At 46.1% G+C, this 19,840-nt stretch overlaps 1 protein-coding gene across 2 annotated transcripts; it reads left to right on the top strand.

The window, feature by feature from the left end:
• The first annotated feature begins 1,306 nt into the window (after nucleotides 1-1,306).
• LOC117086238 (tubulin beta-8 chain) lies at nucleotides 1,307-4,074 on the top strand. 2 transcript variants are annotated; one of them, XM_033215944.1, is made up of 5 exons: nucleotides 1,545-1,657; nucleotides 1,824-1,882; nucleotides 2,113-2,221; nucleotides 2,298-2,408; nucleotides 2,849-4,074. In XM_033215944.1, the coding sequence occupies exons 2-5, from the start codon at nucleotides 1,826-1,828 to the stop codon at nucleotides 3,907-3,909; spliced, it is 1,338 nt and encodes a 445-aa protein (XP_033071835.1). In that variant the 5' UTR covers nucleotides 1,545-1,657; nucleotides 1,824-1,825; the 3' UTR covers nucleotides 3,910-4,074. The 2 variants fall into 2 exon arrangements, with proteins under 2 accessions (XP_033071834.1, XP_033071835.1); XM_033215943.1 differs by lacking the exon at nucleotides 1,824-1,882 and having other exon boundaries at nucleotides 1,307-1,657.
• The last annotated feature ends 15,766 nt before the right edge of the window (nucleotides 4,075-19,840 follow it).

The following is a 19,840-nucleotide window of genomic DNA, read 5'->3' as shown; positions in this document are numbered from 1 at the left end:
TTGAATTATTTAAAAACCTCATTGTGGCTGGGAGTGGTGGCTCATGCCTGTAATCCCAGCAATTTGGGAGGCCAAGGTGGGCAGATCGCTTGTTGTCAGGGGTTTGAGACCAGCCCGGCAAACAGAGTGAAACCCCATCTCTACTAAAGACACAAAAATTAGCTGGGTGTGGTGATTCATGCCTGTAATCGCAGCCACCTGGGAAGCTGAGGCAGGGGAATTGCTTGAACCCGGGAGGCAGAGGTTTCGGTGAGCCAAGGTGGTGCACTGCACTCCAACCTGGGCAACAGAGCAAGACTCTGTCTCAAAATAATAATAAATAAATACATAGGTACTCACAAGGCATCTAGAAGGTTAATACTTATGATCTGCAAATAGCCACATTTTTTAGGTGGCCACAAATTACAATTGCAGAATATTTGTGGCCATACAAGACATCTTCCACCAAGTCTGAAAAGTGTATAAATGTCCTAGGAGTGCAGCATTTTTTTGTAAGGATAATATTAATGAGCTAGCTTAGGTCAACGGGTTAACGGTCATTGTTAAAACAATCTCTGACTTTAGTGAGTACATCTGCACCTTCCAAGTTTAATGATAACTCTTTCTGTTTATAGTTACTTATAAGTAGAGACACTAACAAAAGACAGTACATTCCTGCTCTTGTTTTCTGAGGATGTCCAACTCTGTAATGGAGTCATTTCTAATAAACTTGCTTCTTTCACCGTGCTGACTCACCTCAAATTTTCTCCTGCACAAAATCTAAGAATCCTACTTTGTGGTCTGTATCAGGACCCTCTTTTCCAGCAACATCTTTCAGCAACACCATGAAGGGACACCAAGAGAAGACCCCCACTCCAAGGAAAACAATCCACACAGAATCAATCAGCTGACACCTGCATGCTCTGTGCCTGACATGACCCAAACAGTCAGCAATTTTCCCCTTCTCCAGTTAAACCTGTCCAACATTGAGGAACCTACCCAGGTGAGAAATGGCAACTCTAATTTACTCAGATGCCTTTCTGCAGGAGATTCAAATATTTGCTAATGCTCACTGACACCTTCACTGGTTAGATCAAGGCATTCCCCACCCCATCTTAAAATGTTTACCAGAAGAAATAGCTCCTCAGTTTGGGTCATCTAAAAGCCTGCAAAGTGACAATGGCCCATCTTTCACGGCAGGCATATCCCAACACCTATCCTCAGCTTGAAGAATCCAATATTACCTTCACTCTGCGTGGAGACCGTGGTCCTCTGGAAAGGTGAAAGGGCTAATCCTACTCTAAAGAAGACTCTAGCTAACACCCATAGCTTACTGCGGGCTTGAACTGCTCCAAAGTCAAACTTATAATGAAGTCCTGTTGAGTTAACATACGGAAGGCCTTTCCTAACCACAGATCTCCTAACAGAGGAAAGGACTCATCAATTACAAAAATATGTCATCAATCTAGGACAGGTGCAAGGCACTCTGTGCGTGTGGAAACAAGAGTCTTCCCCTCCCACATGGGAGGAAAATTCAGTTTCACCTCAGCTAGGGATTTGGTCTTACTCAAGACGTGGGAGGAAGTTCTCCAGCTGACCAGCTTTCCCCAACATGGAAAGGACCACAGCAGGGACACCTGAGCTCCCCAACAGCTGTTCAACGCCAAGGGATGCACAGGTGGGTACACCTGTGTGGAAGTCAAGCTGCTGCTTATTCTGGGAGCCCAATGCGAGGCTGGGGGAGGGGGGCGCGGGGCTATTTCAGCGTTGGCGGAGGGCGGGCTGGGTCACTGGCGTCTGCTCCTCCTCCTCGCGTTTCTCCTGCCGCCCTGATACCGCCTTAGCCATGAGGGAGATCGTGCTCACGCAGGCCGGGCAGTGCGGGAACCAGATCGGCGCCAAGGTTGGCAGCGAGGGCTCCGAGGGCCCAGCTCGGGCCTGCGGGTGGCCAAGGAAGGTGTTGGCAGTGGCGGGGGCGGGGGCGGGTCCCTGCCGGGGACGCGGTGAGACTGGGCGGCTGGCGAGGTGGCCGGGGTGGACCCCAGGGACACGCGGCCTAGGGGTGGGGGTGGGAGAGGGGCTGCGGCGCCCCCGTGACTGGCCCTGGTCTGTCCGGCCCCTCTCGTCTCGCAGTTCTGGGAGGTGATCTCTGATGAACACGCCATCGACTCCGCGGGCACCTACCACGGGGACAGCCGCTTGCAACTGGAGCGCATCGATGTGTACTACAACGAGGCCTGCGGTGAGACCCCCGACCTCCCCCACTGCCCTCCTGGGAACGCGGCCCGCCCCTCGCTCATGCCCCCCGCCCCTCTCAGGTGGCAGGTACGTGCCCCGCGCTGTGCTGGTGGATCTGGAGCCGGGCACCATGGACTCTGTGCGCTCGGGGCCCTTCGGGCAGATCTTCAGGCCGGACAACTTCATCTTCGGTGAGCTGTGGGGAGGATTGGGGTGAGGTTCCTTAGCCGCTGAAAATCTAGGAGTGCCCCAAGGTCATCGTCGTGGGAACTGCGGAGCCAGGGCCCCTGAACACCCTCCTATCCTCCCAGTCGCTCCGTCTGCCTCCTCAACGGGCTTTGGGAGGAAGGCCCAGCTGTCTCCTCAAGGTGAAGAGCTACTGATGTCAACTCCCTGCAGGGAGCTGAGCTGGGGCCCTGGCTACTGCCTTCCCTGAAAATGGGCAGGAGCGACCTGCAGCGAGGTCTGTTAGCCTGTCTCAGGTTTGACTCCTGACTTAATTTCTAACAGGGCAGGCTGCTGTCCTGTAACTCTGGGGGAGGGGTTTCATTTGCTCCACCTGTAGGGAGAACGGTGCTCTCACCTCACATGTCACTTGGCCCTTTTTGCATTATGGTGAACTGTCCTACAGGTCAGTGTGGGGCCGGAAACAACTGGGCCAAGGGCCACTACACAGAAGGCGCGGAGCTGATGGAGTCAGTGATGGACGTTGTCAGAAAGGAGGCTGAGAGCTGTGACTGCCTGCAGGGTTTCCAGCTGACCCACTCCCTGGGTGGGGGGACGGGGTCTGGGATGGGCACCCTTCTGCTCAGTAAGATCCGGGAGGAGTACCCAGACAGGATCATAAACACATTCAGCATCCTGCCCTCGCCCAAGGTGTCAGACACGGTGGTGGAGCCCTATAATGCCACCCTCTCGGTCCACCAGCTCATAGAAAATGCGGATGAGACCTTCTGTATAGACAACGAAGCGCTCTACGACATCTGTTCCAGGACCCTGAAACTGCCCACGCCCACCTACGGTGACCTGAACCACCTGGTGTCTGCCACCATGAGCGGGGTCACCACGTGCCTGCGCTTCCCCGGCCAGCTGAATGCTGACCTGCGGAAGCTGGCCGTGAACATGGTCCCCTTTCCCCGGCTGCATTTCTTCATGCCTGGCTTTGCCCCACTGACCAGCCGGGGCAGCCAGCAGTACCGGGCCCTGACGGTGGCTGAGCTCACGCAGCAGATGTTTGATGCTAGGAATATGATGGCCGCGTGCGACCCCCGCCATGGCCGCTACCTAACGGCGGCTGCCATTTTCAGGGGTCGCATGCCCATGAGGGAGGTGGATGAACAAATGTTCAACATTCAAAATAAGAACAGCAGCTACTTCGCTGACTGGCTCCCCCACAACGTCAAAACGGCCGTCTGTGACATCCCACCCCGGGGGCTAAAAATGTCAGCCACCTTCATTGGGAACAACACGGCCATCCAGGAACTCTTCAAGCGTGTCTCAGAGCAGTTCACAGCGATGTTCCGGCGCAAGGCCTTCCTCCATTGGTATACCGGGGAGGGAATGGATGAGATGGAATTTACCGAGGCGGAGAGCAACATGAACGACCTGGTTTCTGAGTATCAGCAGTACCAGGATGCCACGGCCGAGGAGGAGGAGTTTGAGGAGTATGCGGAGGAGGAGGAGGAGGCCTAGAACTTTCCTTTTCTAGGTAAAGGGGGGAAGCAGGGTGGATTCTTTACTGTGTTCTGACTGCCATGTGTCACTACGCACTTGTTCATTTGTGTCTTCACCTCTCCTCCTGCATTTTAAAGCATTTTTATAGTATACGATTTTGCCTAATAAAGTATTCTCATAGCATCTGGCTTCACCTCCAACTTCTATCTATGGGCCCCCCTCCGGCTGTGGCTGCCAGGTGCGCACAGTTGTCCTGCAAGGCTGAAGCTGTCTGGGTTTGTGCCCAGGAACAAGCATTCCAGTGGCTCCAGGAGGGGTCGGCATGGGCTGTGGACATGGCAGGAAGGCTTCACATGAACTTGGGGATGCTCTGGGCCTTGGGCGGCTATGTGGTGGAAAACCTGTTCTGAAGGCAAGCTTTGGCTTATCCCATGTTCCCCTTCTAGGGGACCAGCTGGCCCTCTGTTTCTGGAACTTTAAAAGTGGTCAGTGACCCTGGTGGACAATGTCCCCAAAGTCCCATCTCAGGGTAGGAATGTGGTCAGACAGCTGGTTCTGAACCAGCAATGAAGGATGGGCAAGTAGGACCCCAGCCACTCCATCACCATGACGGCCTGGCTGTGTTTGTGTGGCTTCGTTCTCTTGAGGTGGGCATGGGATATCACAGGGACTAGTGGGCAGGAATCAAGCCCAGTGTATACTCACATGCACCGAACCCTATGTAGAAGGGGATTAGGTCCTGGGGGCCATAGATGGCGGTTGCTGGGCCTGTGTACTCAGGGCAGTCTCTCCAGAGGCACAGATGGGGTTTCTGAACAGGACCTGGGGAGACGGGCAGCTGCTCACAATGCTGCTTCCCCCAACTGGCAGCCAGTGAGAAAAACGCCCGAGTGGAGGTCTGACCTGCCCCAGCCTGGAGGGCTGATGTTCTCTGGAAAGGTGGCTAATGCATACTCTCTGCTGTCTCCTTGTCCCCCTCTCCAAAACTTCAGGGCAAAAATTAAGATTGTCAGGATGAGACGGGTGAGGGTGGCACCTTTGGGGATAGGCCCTTTAGCCTGGCAGAGTCTCCTCCCCAGGCTTCTCGGGGAGCCTGGACTTCAAAGCCTGCTTTGGGGAAGCTGTCACATAAGAGATGTGTGTGTGTGAGCTGGGTGCTGGGCAGCATGCACGGACAGTGGTCTTCCACCTGGCTCTTGTAGAACTTGTCCATGGCCTGTGTGATAACCTCTTGGTAATTCCCACCCCACCCCATCACACAGATAAGATGAAGCCAGCGTGGCCTGGGGGTGGGCAGATGTACAGGTTCTACCCCAGGTCCCCTGGACATACCCACCTGCCTCCGACCTGTCGGGGAAACAGGTGAGGCCCATTTTTGTTCTCTGAATGTTGGCAATGGTCTATTGCAGCCAAATAGGAATGGGCAGGCAGGAGAGTGCCTCATCTGGAAATAAGTGGCTCCTGGAAGTAGCTGGGAGCGGGCAGAGATCCCCCATACTCCCCCCCAACCTGGTCTCGGAGCAGGAAAAGGGGCCTCTGTGACAGCCCTGCTCAGTGGCTCTCACTGTCTGAGGGGTGTCCTTGCCCAACCCAGGTGCGCACCCATCTGAGACGGCCTTGCATGGACCTGGTTGGGAAAGTTCAGCTGCAGCAACTGCTGGAACCTGCCCACACCTAGTGTCTCCACTCATGCGTGGGGCTAGATGTTCCTCCCTCCTGTAGTGGTACAGCCAGAGTGGCAGAGGGGGCAAGTCACTGCTGCAGTTCCCACCTGGTTCTGAGTGGGGGTCAGCCTGGGTGCCCATGTACTTCCCAATTACCTGGTTCCATCTGGGGGCTTCATGGACAGGAGTGGTGCTTTTCCAGGCCTCTTTTCCATATGCCAGCTACAGGCCCAGGTTTCCCAAGTGTCTGGAGCCCCTCTTCCAGCCTGGCAAGCGTGGCGTGTTGTAGGGGAAGGACATCAAGCCTACAGGCAGCAGAGCTGTCTGGGTATGTTCTCTACCCCTGGAGGCCCTGGTTGTTTACCTCTTTGGGTGAGAGTCGGCTGAGGATCTCAACATTCTTGAAGGACTTCAGAACTGTACAGACAGCGGCTCAGGAGGCAGCAGGGGTTGGGACTGGCAGCTCACCAGTGTAGTGGGGGTTGTAGGGCTCAGTTTGGTCTTGCAGGGAATTCAGGGAGGCTTGGATTTGCTGAAGCTGTAGATGAGCTTGGGCTTGGATATGGAAACAGCATAGAGCAGGGGCCCTTCAGCACGCTGGGCTCTGAGTAGTTGCACCTGGTGCACCCACAGGTGTTCCCCACTTGGAGCACAGCTGTGGACAGAAGCCGGGAAAGCTGTGGGGGGAAGAGAAGGAGGAGGGAGTCTCAGGGCGGCCCCAGCAGCCAGGCAGGGCTTCTGCAAGTGAGAAGCAGATCCAGCCTGTTGGCCACTTAGCAGCTGCTCGGCCAGCGGCAAACCACCTGACCTCTGTTCACCAGTAAATGGGGGTTGCAGAAGCACTTTCCTTCTGGGACTTCTGAAGCTCGAAGGGGCAGCACACACCACGTGCTGAGAAAGCACCGAACTCAGGCAAGCTTCTCCAAGAGCACCTCATCAGATTAGCATCCAACCTGTACAGGACACCATCGAATCTCCCCATCCCTCGTTCCATTATTTGGCCTCATGGGAAGTGGTGCAGGTGGTTGTTGGTGGCTCAGTTTTGCAGGACCTGGGTGATCACCCAAGCCTTTTTATGAGAAATTGCCAAAATTGATGCAAGCTCATCAGTTGAAAAGGTGAGCAATGCTGACAGTCGGCTTCACCTGACCCTTCCCCACAAGTAACTGGCGTTCAGAGGTGAATTTGGTTCCTTCCCAGCCTTTCCCCTTTGCATGTAGCTGCGTGCATGCAAAGGGGAAACACGTACACACACGTTCCCTGGAGGGGCTACTTTTTTTATTTGGGGTGATCACTAGTGAGGCAGCCTGACACTTGCTTATCTTGTCTTTTAAGTGTGGAGTCCTCCATGGAGTGGGCATCGGGGACTTACTAGCAGGCCCCAGTTTCCGCCCTTCACAGACATGCTGGCCACCTGGTGTGACATTCAGTGGCCCTGTTTGCAGCTAGTATGATGAGACAAGTGGATCAGGTACATCATAAAACTGAAAAAGCACAACATGCAGAGGGAAAGGAATAATGACCATGTGTGTACTGCTCTGCTAAAGTCCGCTTCATATGACTGAGATGACAAACATTTTTTTCACCTAACATTTGGGCCCTGAGAAAGGGCATTTATGTTTTACTTTTATTTATTACAAAGTTAGAAGAAATACTACCAGGCTTTCTTTTCCATTTTCCCCAACTCCCGCTTTACCCCTCAAGTTTACTTACCGCAGAGAAAAGGCGGAGCTCGCCTGGTTAATAAGAGCCTGAAATCATTTGAGCCAAGTCACTGTGTAAAGGTCATACTGCTTCTGTCCCCTTGTGCATCACTTGCTCAGCTCAGATATTTCATAGCTCCCTGTATACAGGTAGCTGTGTTACCCTCCTAGCCTGCTTTCTTGGTTTGACACATGCCTGAGAGCATGTGGGAGCACTTAAGGTCTAGGGTCATGGGAGGACTGTTCTGCCCACCCCAGCTCATCTCTCCAGCTCAGCCTGCATGCATGCCTTCCTCCATCTGATTCCAGAGCAGGGGATGGGAGGTCTCACACTAACCTCCAGCTCAGCCTGCATGCATGCCTTCCTCCATCTGATTCCAGAGTAGGGGGTGGGAGGTCTCACACTAACCTCCAGCTCAGCCTGCATGCATGCCTTCCTCCATCTGATTCCAGAGTAGGGGGTGGGAGGTCTCACACTGACCTCCAGCTCAGCCTGCATGCATGCCTTCCTCCATCTGATTCCAAACCTCCAGGAGCCAGAAAACAAAGCTGGTGTCCAGTACAATTCTCCCAGAGAGCACCAAGTCCAAGATTTGGGAGTTGAGTGATGGCCCCCCTAAAATCTTCCAGAAACAAAACCAGTTGGCAGGCTCCATGTTTTACCACAATCAAATTCTCAGGGCCATCAAATACAATAAATGAAAAAAAAAAGCCCATTCAAAGGTCAGCAACCTCAAAGATGGAAGGTAGATAAACCGAGAAAGAATCAGTGCAAGAACCCTGAATGCCCCACAAGCTGGAGTGCTTTCTTTCCTCCAAACGACTGTGTTGCCTCTCCAGGAAGGGTTCTGAACCAAGCTGAGATGACTGAAATGACAGAAATAAGATTCAGAATATGGATAGAAATGAAGATCATTGAGCTACATGCATACGTTGAAACCTAATACAAGGAAGCTAAAAATCATGACAAAGCAATGTAGGAGCTGACAGACAAAATAGCCAGTACAGAAAAGAGCGTAACTAATGTGATAGAACTAAAAATCCCATTCGAATAATTTTATAATGCAATCACAGGTATTAACAGAAGAATACACCACGTGGAGAAAAGAATCTCAGAGCTTGAGACTGGCTTTCTGAAATAAGACAGACAAGAGTAGTGAAAAAAAAGAATTAAAAGAAACAAAACATCCAAGAAATGTAAGATTATATAAAGAGAATGAATCTATGACTCATTGGTGTCCCTGAAAGAAATGCAGAGAGTGGAAGCAACTTTGAAAACGTATTTCAGAATATTATCCTTGACAACTTTCCCAACCTAGCTAGAGAGGCCAACATGCAAATTCAAAAAATGCAGAAAGCCCCAGTAAGAAACAAGATCATCCCCAAGACATATAATCATCAGATTCTCTGAGGCTGAAATAAAAGGAAAAATGTTAAAGACAGCTGGAGAGAAAAGTCAGGTAACCTACAAAGGGAAGCCCATCAGACTAAAAGTGGACCTCTCAACAGAAACCTTACAAGCCAGAGGAGACTGGAGATCAGTATTTAACATTCTTAAAGAAAAGAAATTCCAACCCTGAATTTCATATTCAGCTAAACTAAGATTCATAAGCAAAACAGAAATAAGAAGATCCTTTTAAGACAAGCCAATGCTGAGGGAATTTATTACCACCAGACCTGCCTTACAAGATCTCCTGAAAAAAACACTTAATATGGAGAGAAAAGACTGTTACCAGCCACTACAAAAACACACTAAAATACACAGACCAGTGACACTATAAAGCAACCACATAAACAAGTCTGCAAAATAAACAGCTACCATCATGATGGCAGGATCAAAACCATACATTTCAATACTAACCTTAAATGGAAATAGGCTAAATGCCCCAATTAAAAGACACAGAATGGTGAGATGGATAAAGAACTAAGACCCATGGGTATACTGTCTTCAAAAAACCCATCTCACGTGCAACAACACATATAGGTTAAAAATAAAGGGTTGGAGGAAAAATCTACCAAGCAAATAACAAACAGAAAAAAAGCAAGGATTGCAGTCCTGGTTTCTGACAAAACAAATTTTAAAGCAACAAAGATCAAAAAAGACAAAGAAGGGCATTACATAATAGTAAAAAAATTCAATTCAATAAGAATATGTAACTACCATAAATATATATGCACCTAACACAGAAGGCACCTAACACAGAAGCACCCAAATTCATAAAGCAACTTCTTAGAGACCTTCTAAGAGACTGATACTCCCACACGGTAATAGTGGGGGCATTAATGCGCCCCTGACAATATGAGATCTTAGACTCCCACACAGTAACAGTGAGGGCTTTAACACCCCCTGACAATATGAGATCATTGAGACAAAATGAACAAAGATATTCAGGACTTGAACTCAGCACTGGATCACATAGAGCTGATAGATATCTACAGAACTGTACACCCCAAACCAACAAAATACATATGCTTCTCAAAGCCACATGGCACATACAAACCAATCACATAATTAGAAGAAAGGCACTCCTCAGGAAATGCCAAAGAATTGAAATTGTAACAATCTTTTGGACCACAACACAAACTAAAAATCAAGACTAAGGAATCACTCAAAAGCATACAATTACTAGGAAATTTAATAATCTGCTCCTGAATGACTTTTGGGCAAATAATAAGGCAGAGTCAAGAAGTTCTTGAAAACTAATGAGAACAAAGATACAGCATATCAGAATCTCTAAGACACAGCTAAGGCAGTGCTAAGATGAAAATTTATAACACAACATGACAACATCAAAAAGTTAGAAAGATCTCAAGTTAGCAACCTAACAGCACAAGTAAAATGACTAGAGAACCAAGAGCAAATCCCAAAGCTAGCAGAAGACAAGAAATAACCAACATCAGAACTGAACTGAAGAAATCTGAGACATGAAAAACCATTCAAAAGATCAACAAATCTGGGAGTTGGTTTTTTTTTTTTTAAATTGATAAAATAGATAGACTATGAGCTAGGCTAATAAAGTAAAAAAGAGAGAAGATTCAGATAAACACAATAGGAAATGACAAGGGGGATATTTCCACTGACACCACAGAAATACAACCAACAATTAGAGAATATTATGTATGCCTCTATGCACATAAACTAGAAAAGCTACAGGAAATGGATAAATTCCTGGACACATACACTTCCCCCAACTGAACCAGGAATAAGTTCAAACCCTGAACAGACAAATAATGAGCTCTGAAATTGAGTAATATCTTACCAACCAAAAGACAGCACAGGACAATAAAAATTCACAGCTGAATTCTACCAGATGTACAAAGAACAGCTGGTTCCATTCCTGCTGAAACTCTTCCAAAAACTTGGGGAGAAGGGGCTGCTCCCTAACACACTCTCTGAAGCCAGCATCATCCTGATACCAAAACCGGCAGAGACAGAACAAGAGTAGGAAACTTCAGGCTGATATTTTTGATGAACATCAATGCAAAAACCTCAACCTCAGCAAAATACTGACAAACTGAATCCAGCAGCGCATCAAAAAGCGTATCCACCATGATCAAGTAGGCTTTTTCCCCGGGGTGCAAGGTTAGTTCAACGTATGGAAAACAATAAATGTGATCTATCACATAAACATAACTAAAGACAAAAAAAACATGATTATCTCAATAGAGGCACAAAAGGCCTTCAGTAAGATTCAACAATCCTTCACTATTAACACTCTCAATAACCTAGATATTGAAGGAACATACCTCAAATTAATAAGAGCCATATATGACAAACTCACAGTCAATATCATACTGAATGGGCAAAAGCTGGAAGCATTCCCCTTGAAAACTGGCACAAGACAAGTATGCCTTCTCTCACCACTCTTATTCAACATAGTGTTGGAAGTCCTGGCCGGGCAATCAGGCAAGATAAAAAAATAACGGGCATACAAATAGAAAGACAGGAAGTCAAACTATCCCTGTTTGAAGATAACATGATCTTATACCTAACAAATCCCATAATCTTGCCCCTAAAACCTTCTTAAGCTGACAAACAGCTTCAGTAAAGTCTCAGGATACAAAATCATTGTTTGAAAACAACTGACATTGCCATATACCAACAACAGTCAAGCTGAGAGCTGAATAAAGAACACAATCCCACTCACAACTGCCACAGAAAAGGACAACATCCCTAGGAATATAGCTAACTAGGAAGGTGAAAGATCTCTACAAGGATAACTATAAAATGCTGCTCAAGAAACTAGATAATACAAACAAATGGAAAAAAATTCCACGTTTAAGATTTAAAAAAATCAATATTGTAAAAATGGCCATACTGCCCAAAACACTTTATAGATTCAATGCTATTCCTGTCAAACTACCAATGACATGCTTCACAGAACTAGAAAAAACTATTTTAAAATTCATATAGAAACAAAAAATAGCCTGAATAGCCAAGGCAATCCCAAGCGGAAAGAACAAAGCTGGAGGCATCATGCTACCCAATTTCAAACTATACTACAGGGCTACAATAACCAAAACAGCATGGTACTGGAACAAAAACAGACACAAACACAAATGGAACAGAATAGAAAACTTAGAAATAAGGATGCACACCTAAAACTAAACAGCTATCTGATCTTTCACAAACCTGATAAAAATAAGCGATGGATGCCACTGCACTCCAGTCTGGGCAACAGAGCGAGACTCCATCTCAAGAAAACAAAAAACAACAACAAAAAACCCCACAAGCAATGGGGAAAACATTCCCTATTACTAAATGTTACTGGGATAACTGGTTAGCAATTTGCAGAAGATTGAAACTGGACCCCTTCCTTACATCGTACACAAAAATTAACTTAAGATGAATGGAACACTTACATGTAAAACATAAAACTATAAAAACCCCGGGAAGACAACCTAGGCAATACCATTCAGGACATGAAAATAGGCCAAGAATTCATGACAAAGACACCAAAAGCATTTGCAACAAAAGCAAAAATTGGCAAATGGGATTTAATTAACTAAAGAGCTTCTTCACAGAAAAGAAAAATATCAACAGAGTGAACAGACAACCTACAGAATGGGAGAAAACTGTTGCAAACTATGCACTTGGCAAAGGTCTAATATCCGGCATCTATAAAGAACTTAACAAATTAACAAGAAAAAAACTCCATTAAAAGTGGGCAAAGTACATGAACAGACACTTTTCAAAAGAAAACATCCATGTAACCAAAAATCATATTTTAAAATGCTCAACATCACTGATCATTAGAGAAATGCAAATCCAAACCACAATGAGAGACCATCTCACACCAGTCAGAATGGCTATTATCAAAAAGTCAAAAAGAAACAAATGCTGGCAAGGTTGCAGAGAAAAAGAGCCCTTATGCACTATTGGTGGGAGTGTAAATTAGTTCCGCCATTGTGGAAGACAGTGTGGTGATTCCTCAAGGAACTAAAAACAGAAATACCATTTGACCCAGCTATCCCATTACTGGGTATATACCTGAAGGAATACAAATCATTCTATTCGAAAGACAAATACCTGTGTAAGTTCACTGCAGCACTATTCACAATTGCAAAGACATGGAATCAACCTGAATGGCCATCAATCATAGCCTGAATAAAGAAAATGTGGTACATATACACCATGGAATCCTATGCAGCCATAAAAAAGAATGAGATCATACCCTTTGCAGGAACCTGGATGGAGCTGAAGGCCATTATTTTTAGCAAAATAACACAGAAACAGAAAAACAAACACTGCATGTTCTCACTTATAAGTTGGAACTAAATGATGAGAACACATGGACACACGGAAAGGAACAAAAGACACTGGGTATTACCTGAGGGTAGAGATGGGAGGAGGGAGAGAATCAGAAAAACAATAACTAATGAATACTAGGCTTCACACCTGGGTGATGAAGTAATCTACACAACAAGCTCCCATGACACAAGCTTGCCTGCGTAACAAGCCTGCACAGGTACCCCTGAACTTAAAATAAGTGTTAAAAATAAAAAATAAACATCGAAAGCAGTACTTTAGCCCTGCCATTGGTGTTAAGAATATGGTTTACTATGAAAAAATACAGGCATTTACTAACACTGTGGACCTTCTGTGTGAGTTGAAGTCCCCTATACAAGTTAGGTATAATGTAAAGAGCAAAGCTAAAATAGCTGCATTGTAAGAGAAACTGTTTAGTTTTTCTACTTTGTATTTTTATTGACAAGCACACATTATACAGGACCTGAAATCACGCCATGCATAAATTACTGTGTGCATCATGAGCTCAATCTGTCAATGGGTTTTCACTCATGAGTGCTGCTGCTGTCTCTCTTCGCAGCATAGTAATAGAGCTACTTTCATTGTTTGAGGAGAGCACTGTGTTTGTACATGGAATTAAAAACAGACACAACAACACACTTGTGAGGTCCTAAGAAAAAAATCGCTGAAAGGTGGCATTTTCAGCCCTGAGATTTATGTTAGTGCACCACCCCCACCCTGTATCTCCTTCAGTGAACTTCTCCCCACTGACAAGAAATACCCATGCCTGTATGTTGGACAGTTTACACTCCCTGGGTCCCTTCTGGTCACTACACCTGCGCAGTCCAGAGTCACGAGAAACCCCAGGCCATGTGGCAGAATGCCTACTGTCCCCACTTCACCACACTGTACTCTCTCCATCCAGCGCTAGCTGCAGCCAGGCTGTCTCACAGTCCAGAATGCCAGTCAGAGACCAGGCTTTCTGCAGTGCCTCGGCTGGGGCCCACAGATAAGGACGGCCAAGGCTGGGGCCCACAGGTAAGGACGGCCAAGGCTGGGGCCTGCAGATAAGGACAGCCAAGGCTGGGGCCGGGAGGCAAGGACAGCCAAGCAGTGCTCCAGAAGTCGGCAGATGCCATCAATCAGTTTTACATCTGCCAGGCACTGTGAATCTCTGGACACCACAGGTGTTCTCTGCTGCCAGAGCTGAACTCTCATGTGAAGACTCCAGAAGGCCCTGAAATGTGGGCAGGCTTCCATCATTGCCTGTCTGTGGCCACAAGGACACAGACTCTTTTAATGGCTGGTGAGATGTCCAGGACACTCGGAGCTCTGGAAAGCCCCTTTTCAACTTTAGGCCTTAGCTGAGCCTCCATTTACCTCAGGCCAGGCAGTGCACATTATGAGGGACACCGCTGGGTTCTGGGATGAGGATGGCACTTAGCATGTGAGCTAGGATTAGGTGCCCACCACTCTCTTTCCCAGCCAGGCAGTGGCCAGTAAGCATCTCTGGTTTCTGTCCCTCACCAGCCTCCTCTGCTACGATTGCATTTCTGGCAGGCAGTGGATCAGGGAAGCACCAGCAGTTGAGGACCATATGGAGAACTACTACTGGCCAAGCATTCCCAACCTGACAGCAGAACAAGAGTATAGCAGAGCTGAGGTGAACTTGGCAGAGAACTTTGAGACTGTGAAGGCAGCCAACACTTTCAATTCATCACAACCTGCTTCTCCCATAGATGTATTGTAGACCAACTCAACCATCTCCATGTTAATAAGAAATGGTCCTCACTCTGAGCCATCACCCTTGGATTTAGATCATGGGGCTGTTCTGTCTTTATTATGGAATTGAAAAGCTTTAATTTCTACAAAAATGTAAGGTTTTGGACCACAGCTTTATTAAAACAAACGAACATGAGCACGGTGGAATATCTGGGGCCTAAACAAACTGCTACTTGGAAGTATAATCATCGTCTTTTTGTTCGTTTCTTTAGCCTGGTAGGACAGTATCAGAACTTTCCTTGGTCATAGAGAATATAAAACATAGTTTGAACAAAAGAAGCAATAAAGCTACAAACTATTTTGGTGTATTTGCTTAAGTATAAGATAGCTGATCGGGGCTTTATTATGTAACATTAATTTGCTTAGTTTTCATTAAGTTTGCTAAACTTGAATTGTGAATAAACATATGGCGGATTCATATTGTAATTAAACTGCACATTGACATAAATGTACATTGAAAGTTGCACATTGTCATCCAAAATAATACTTAGGTAAAACCAAAAATACGATAAACCAATGTCAAGGAACCTAAAATAAAAATACAGTTAACATGGAATTGCAAAACTAGAATGGGAGAAGCATTTACCCATAAGATCTTGTTTGGAACATTGATATAACACTGGAAAAGAATTTTTCTAAATAGCTGCAATGTTCAACTGTGACTGTGAGTCTGTGAAGACCAGGCATTCTGAATCATTGCCCTGTGCTGTGTGGCAGTGCAGTTTTACAGAATGCACTACAATAATTATCAAATTTCTCTAATGGGAAAATTTTGATGAATAAGTATTTACACTATAAATATTTATATTATTAATATATTGGTGCTATTATTTCACAAAATAAAAAAGCTGTAATACAGACTTTAAAAGCAAATAATAGCCTTACATTTCTAAATAAAGAAAAAATATAAATTTTGTGAAATATGGTTAAGAATAATTGATAAAATAAAAATTGGGGCATAAATTATATTATAGTTTGGGTAGAGGTTGAAAAAAGTGGATGAAAATTTTAATGAGCCCTTTTTGCCTGCACTAAACTTAATCTTATAGGTGAACATTATAATATATATAGGGTACCTACTACTGTCTGATTTACTTTTTACACAATGTATAAATCCTAGCCTATTGTCTTAATGTCTGAACCTAAAATAACACACAAACATACAAGAGAACAAAATAAGGAAGAAATAGATGGAGACAGTGACATTATCAAGATGGTGGAATGGGGGTCCCTACTTTTATATTCCCCTGCAGGAATAAAAACTAGTCAGCCATCCATCAACCAAAGTAAGTTTATGAGAGAGTCAGGCACAGTGGCTCATGACAGTATCTCCTCCATTCAGGAGCCTGAGGCAGGAGAACTGCTATGAATCATATTTCTTACGCCAGACACAAAAATTGACTTAAAATAAAGATTTAAATACAATACATAAATCCTTAAGAGAAAATCTTTAAAAAAGCATATGAAAAGCCTCCATGATACCGGCCTTGGCAATGGTTTTTTAAAATATGATATCAAAAGTATAGCAATAAAAGCAAACACAAAGTTGTAGTGTATCAAACTATTGTGCATGGCAAAAAATAAGAAAAGCTTTAAGATGGGATAACATATTTGCACACCATATATGATAAGAGGTTAGTATTCAAAATATAGCAGAAAGTTATACAAATCAGAAACAAAACAATAATAATCATAATACCCAACAAAAAAATAGGCAAAAGACTAAAGATTTTTAACAAACATGTTCAAATGGCCAACAGGTGTGTAGAAAGCTGCTAAACATTACCATTCATCAGTAAATTGCAAATCAAAATCATAATGAGATAGCACTTTACAGCAGTTAGAATGGCTAATATCAAAAAGAAAAAATATGACAAGTATTAATAAGGATGTGACAAAATATTTCTGTAATGTCTTAATAAGTTGCAACCTGGAAGAGTCATTATGAAAATTAGCAGGAAAATGTGGTATAAATAGACAATCAAATATTATTCACCCATAAACAAGAAGGAAATTCTGCTCTTTCAACATGAATGGACCTGGGTACATTATACTAAGCAAAATAAGCCAGGTGACAAACGCTGTGTGTTCTCACTTAAATGGAGAATCTAAAAAGGCTGAACTCATAGAAGCAGAGAGTACAGTGGTAATGACTAGGTCTGGAGGTAGAAAAAATGATAAGGTGTTTAAAGAGTACAAACTTGCAGTTTGTTCATCAACTTAATTGTATTAAACATTTTACAATATATACCTATCAAATTATAATGTACACAATACATAATTATGCAATTTTTATTGGTCAAAAAATTAATACTATGTACACGTGCATATAAACACGTAAGTGTGTATATACAGGTACATAAAACATACATATGTATCAATGACATATGTTGTTATGTATATTCTTGTGTGTGTATATATGTATACACTCACATATATCAATGACACAGTCCTAGTAAGCTTCAAACTAAACAAGAGAAAATTATAAAATGATAACTATTTAAAAATCAGGAAACAAATGGGCATTTAATACATGCTCAGCAATGTTCTAAGTTCCTCAAAGGCAAAGTACATGTTTTAAATGTAGAAAGTAGATACATTAAACCGTATTACAGTTTAGGAATCAGTTTAGGAATTACATACCAAAAACTTAAAATTTTGAAGTAAAATAACATTAGGTTTTATTATATGGGGCAGATGCTTAGTGTTCTGATAAAATTTTTGAGCAGGAATTTCTGTAGAATCACATTTGAAACCTTCATAGGATATGAAATTGTAAAGCAGAAAACACGACATCTGGATGTGGTGTTTCCGGGATTTCTAAACCAAATCCCAATATCTCCACTACTCTCACACGTTTTAGACAAGACTCAAAATGGAAATTAGAAAATGCTTAACATAGAGTTCCTTAAAAATCACAGACGGCCCCATGTCCTCAAAAGCAATAAAAGAGCAAGCAGCCAGGTCCTCCAGTCCCTTGTAAGCCATGCAAAGGGCTTTGATTTTGTTTGTAACCTGAAAGAATGATCGCGGAAGGGGAAGCCCAGTCCTAGAGAATTGAAGAGCCTGGGGCAGAAGATGTCTGTCTCTATACCAGAGCAAGAGAAAGAAACCAGGGCTTCTCAAAAACGATTTCCATTGGAGCATAGCTTCGCAAACCACACTTTAAGATCTGGCTTTCTCCTTGAGCTTTGGACATCTCATCTGTGTCATCTGCTTTATTCACTCCCATCTATTTGGATGTTTGGCTACTATCTCCTGTCTCCTCACACTCTGGGGCTTTTTCTTTTTCTCAAGGTAGGTGATCAGGTTTAGCTTAGAGAACAGCCAAGGACTCTGTATTAGAAAAAGTAATATGACTTCTGCTGTGATTTTCCAATTGCTACTTAGTACTGTACTCAGTGGAGAAAACAGAACATTATAAAAGAGTCTAAAAATTTAATACCAAATACTGTTTCCTCACAGAAACGTTATGATATTTAAAAACTTTTCTAAATTTGTGGGTCCTTAGCTCCACGACCCAGTGCTGCTGAATGAAAACTTGGTGGTGGTTGGCTGGGCGTGGTGGCTCACACCTCTGATCCCAGCACTTTGAGAGGCCAAGGCAGGCAAATCACTTAAGCCCGGGAGTCTGAGGCCAGCCTGGGCAACGGGGCGAGACCTACTGGGGGATGGCGGGGGGGCGGGGGGAGGGAAGGTGGTGGTAATGGGAGGTGGTAATGCGATTATACGGTGTGGGCAACCATATTTTGTGCCTCTAAATTTCTGGAGTTACCGCTAATCTAAAATTAAGGATACAGATCAGCTGAAGAAAGAAAAAGGTTTATGTCGAGATGAAGCCTCCTCGTGGGGGTCCGCAGCTGCAGCACCGCCAGGCAGCAGCATCCCACCTCCTCCGACCCCCCGCAGCCCCACCAGGAGCGCGGCTCCAACCCGGGCGGGAGGGGACCGACCCCGAAGGCGCAGGCGTGGGTTCCCCGAGGTCCCGGGTGTCCTCTCGCTCCCCGGACGCCCAGGCAATTCAGTTCATTCATCCAGCGCCGCCGCCACCGTCCAAGCCGCGGGAAGGGGCAGCGGGTCCCACAGACGCCAGCCAAGACTTGCGCTCCAGAACCCGTGGGCTGCTTTCCCGGGGGAAGAACATTGTCTTCGCCACGAGGAAATCCATCCCTGTGCACCCGGTTTCCCATTGCCACCGACTTCGTGTACACTGCAGTCCCGAGGACACGAGAGACACCTAGGCCTCGGGCCGTGGACACGCTCGGCGCCACGGCTCCCGCCAGACGGACCGGCGCACTCTACAAATCTCAGAGCCCACCGCAGCGAGAGGACAGGGAGAAGCAAACAAAGGAACGACCCTGTGAAACGCACCCCCAAAGCAACCACTGAATCCAAGAAAAAACACGTCTCAGGGCTCCGCCTATTCTCCCGCGTGGGGGGCCCTGCCCCCCTGTTCCAGCCCGGCCCAAGCACCCTCCACCCTACCCCTGCCTGCTCACAGGGACGGTGTCTACCTGAGCAGAGCCTCCCCCTCCAAGGCTCCGTCGCTGTCGCTCTCCAGCTCCCTCACCCTCTCCCTTTCTCTCCTTCCGCCTCCACCGCGCGCTCTGCTGTCACCTTCTGTCTTGCTCACCCCCTCCATCTCTCCCTCCGTTTCTATCTCTCCATCCCCGTCTCCCGTGCTCTCTTTCAAGCTGTGTCTGTGTCTGTATGTCCGTGTGTCCGTGTGTCCGTGCATGTGTGCCCGCGCGTGCGCCCGTGTGTATCTGTGTGTCGGGGTGGGTTTGCTCGTGGTGCTGGGTGTGTCTGGGTGTCCCCTCAGCCCCTCTTTCCCGGGATCAGACTGCCGGGGCTCTAGTGCCAGCGCGGGCAAAGCAGAGCCTTCCTGCCCCGTCGGCCACGGCCGGGTCCTCGTCGGGAGAAGCTGCAACGGTGTGGGCTTTGGGAGAAAAAGGGCCCGCGGCGCTGGGCCGGCTGTTCGCCCCTAGGCAGCCCTGGAGGCTCTGGGTGTGTGGGGCAGGAGGGGGCCTTGCAGGAGGGGCGACGAGGGA

Source organism: Trachypithecus francoisi, unplaced genomic scaffold, assembly GCF_009764315.1.
Source record: "Trachypithecus francoisi isolate TF-2019V2 unplaced genomic scaffold, Tfra_2.0 Lachesis_group1, whole genome shotgun sequence".
Taxonomy (NCBI): Eukaryota; Metazoa; Chordata; class Mammalia; order Primates; family Cercopithecidae; genus Trachypithecus; species Trachypithecus francoisi.
This window is presented reverse-complemented; position numbering and strand designations above follow the sequence as displayed.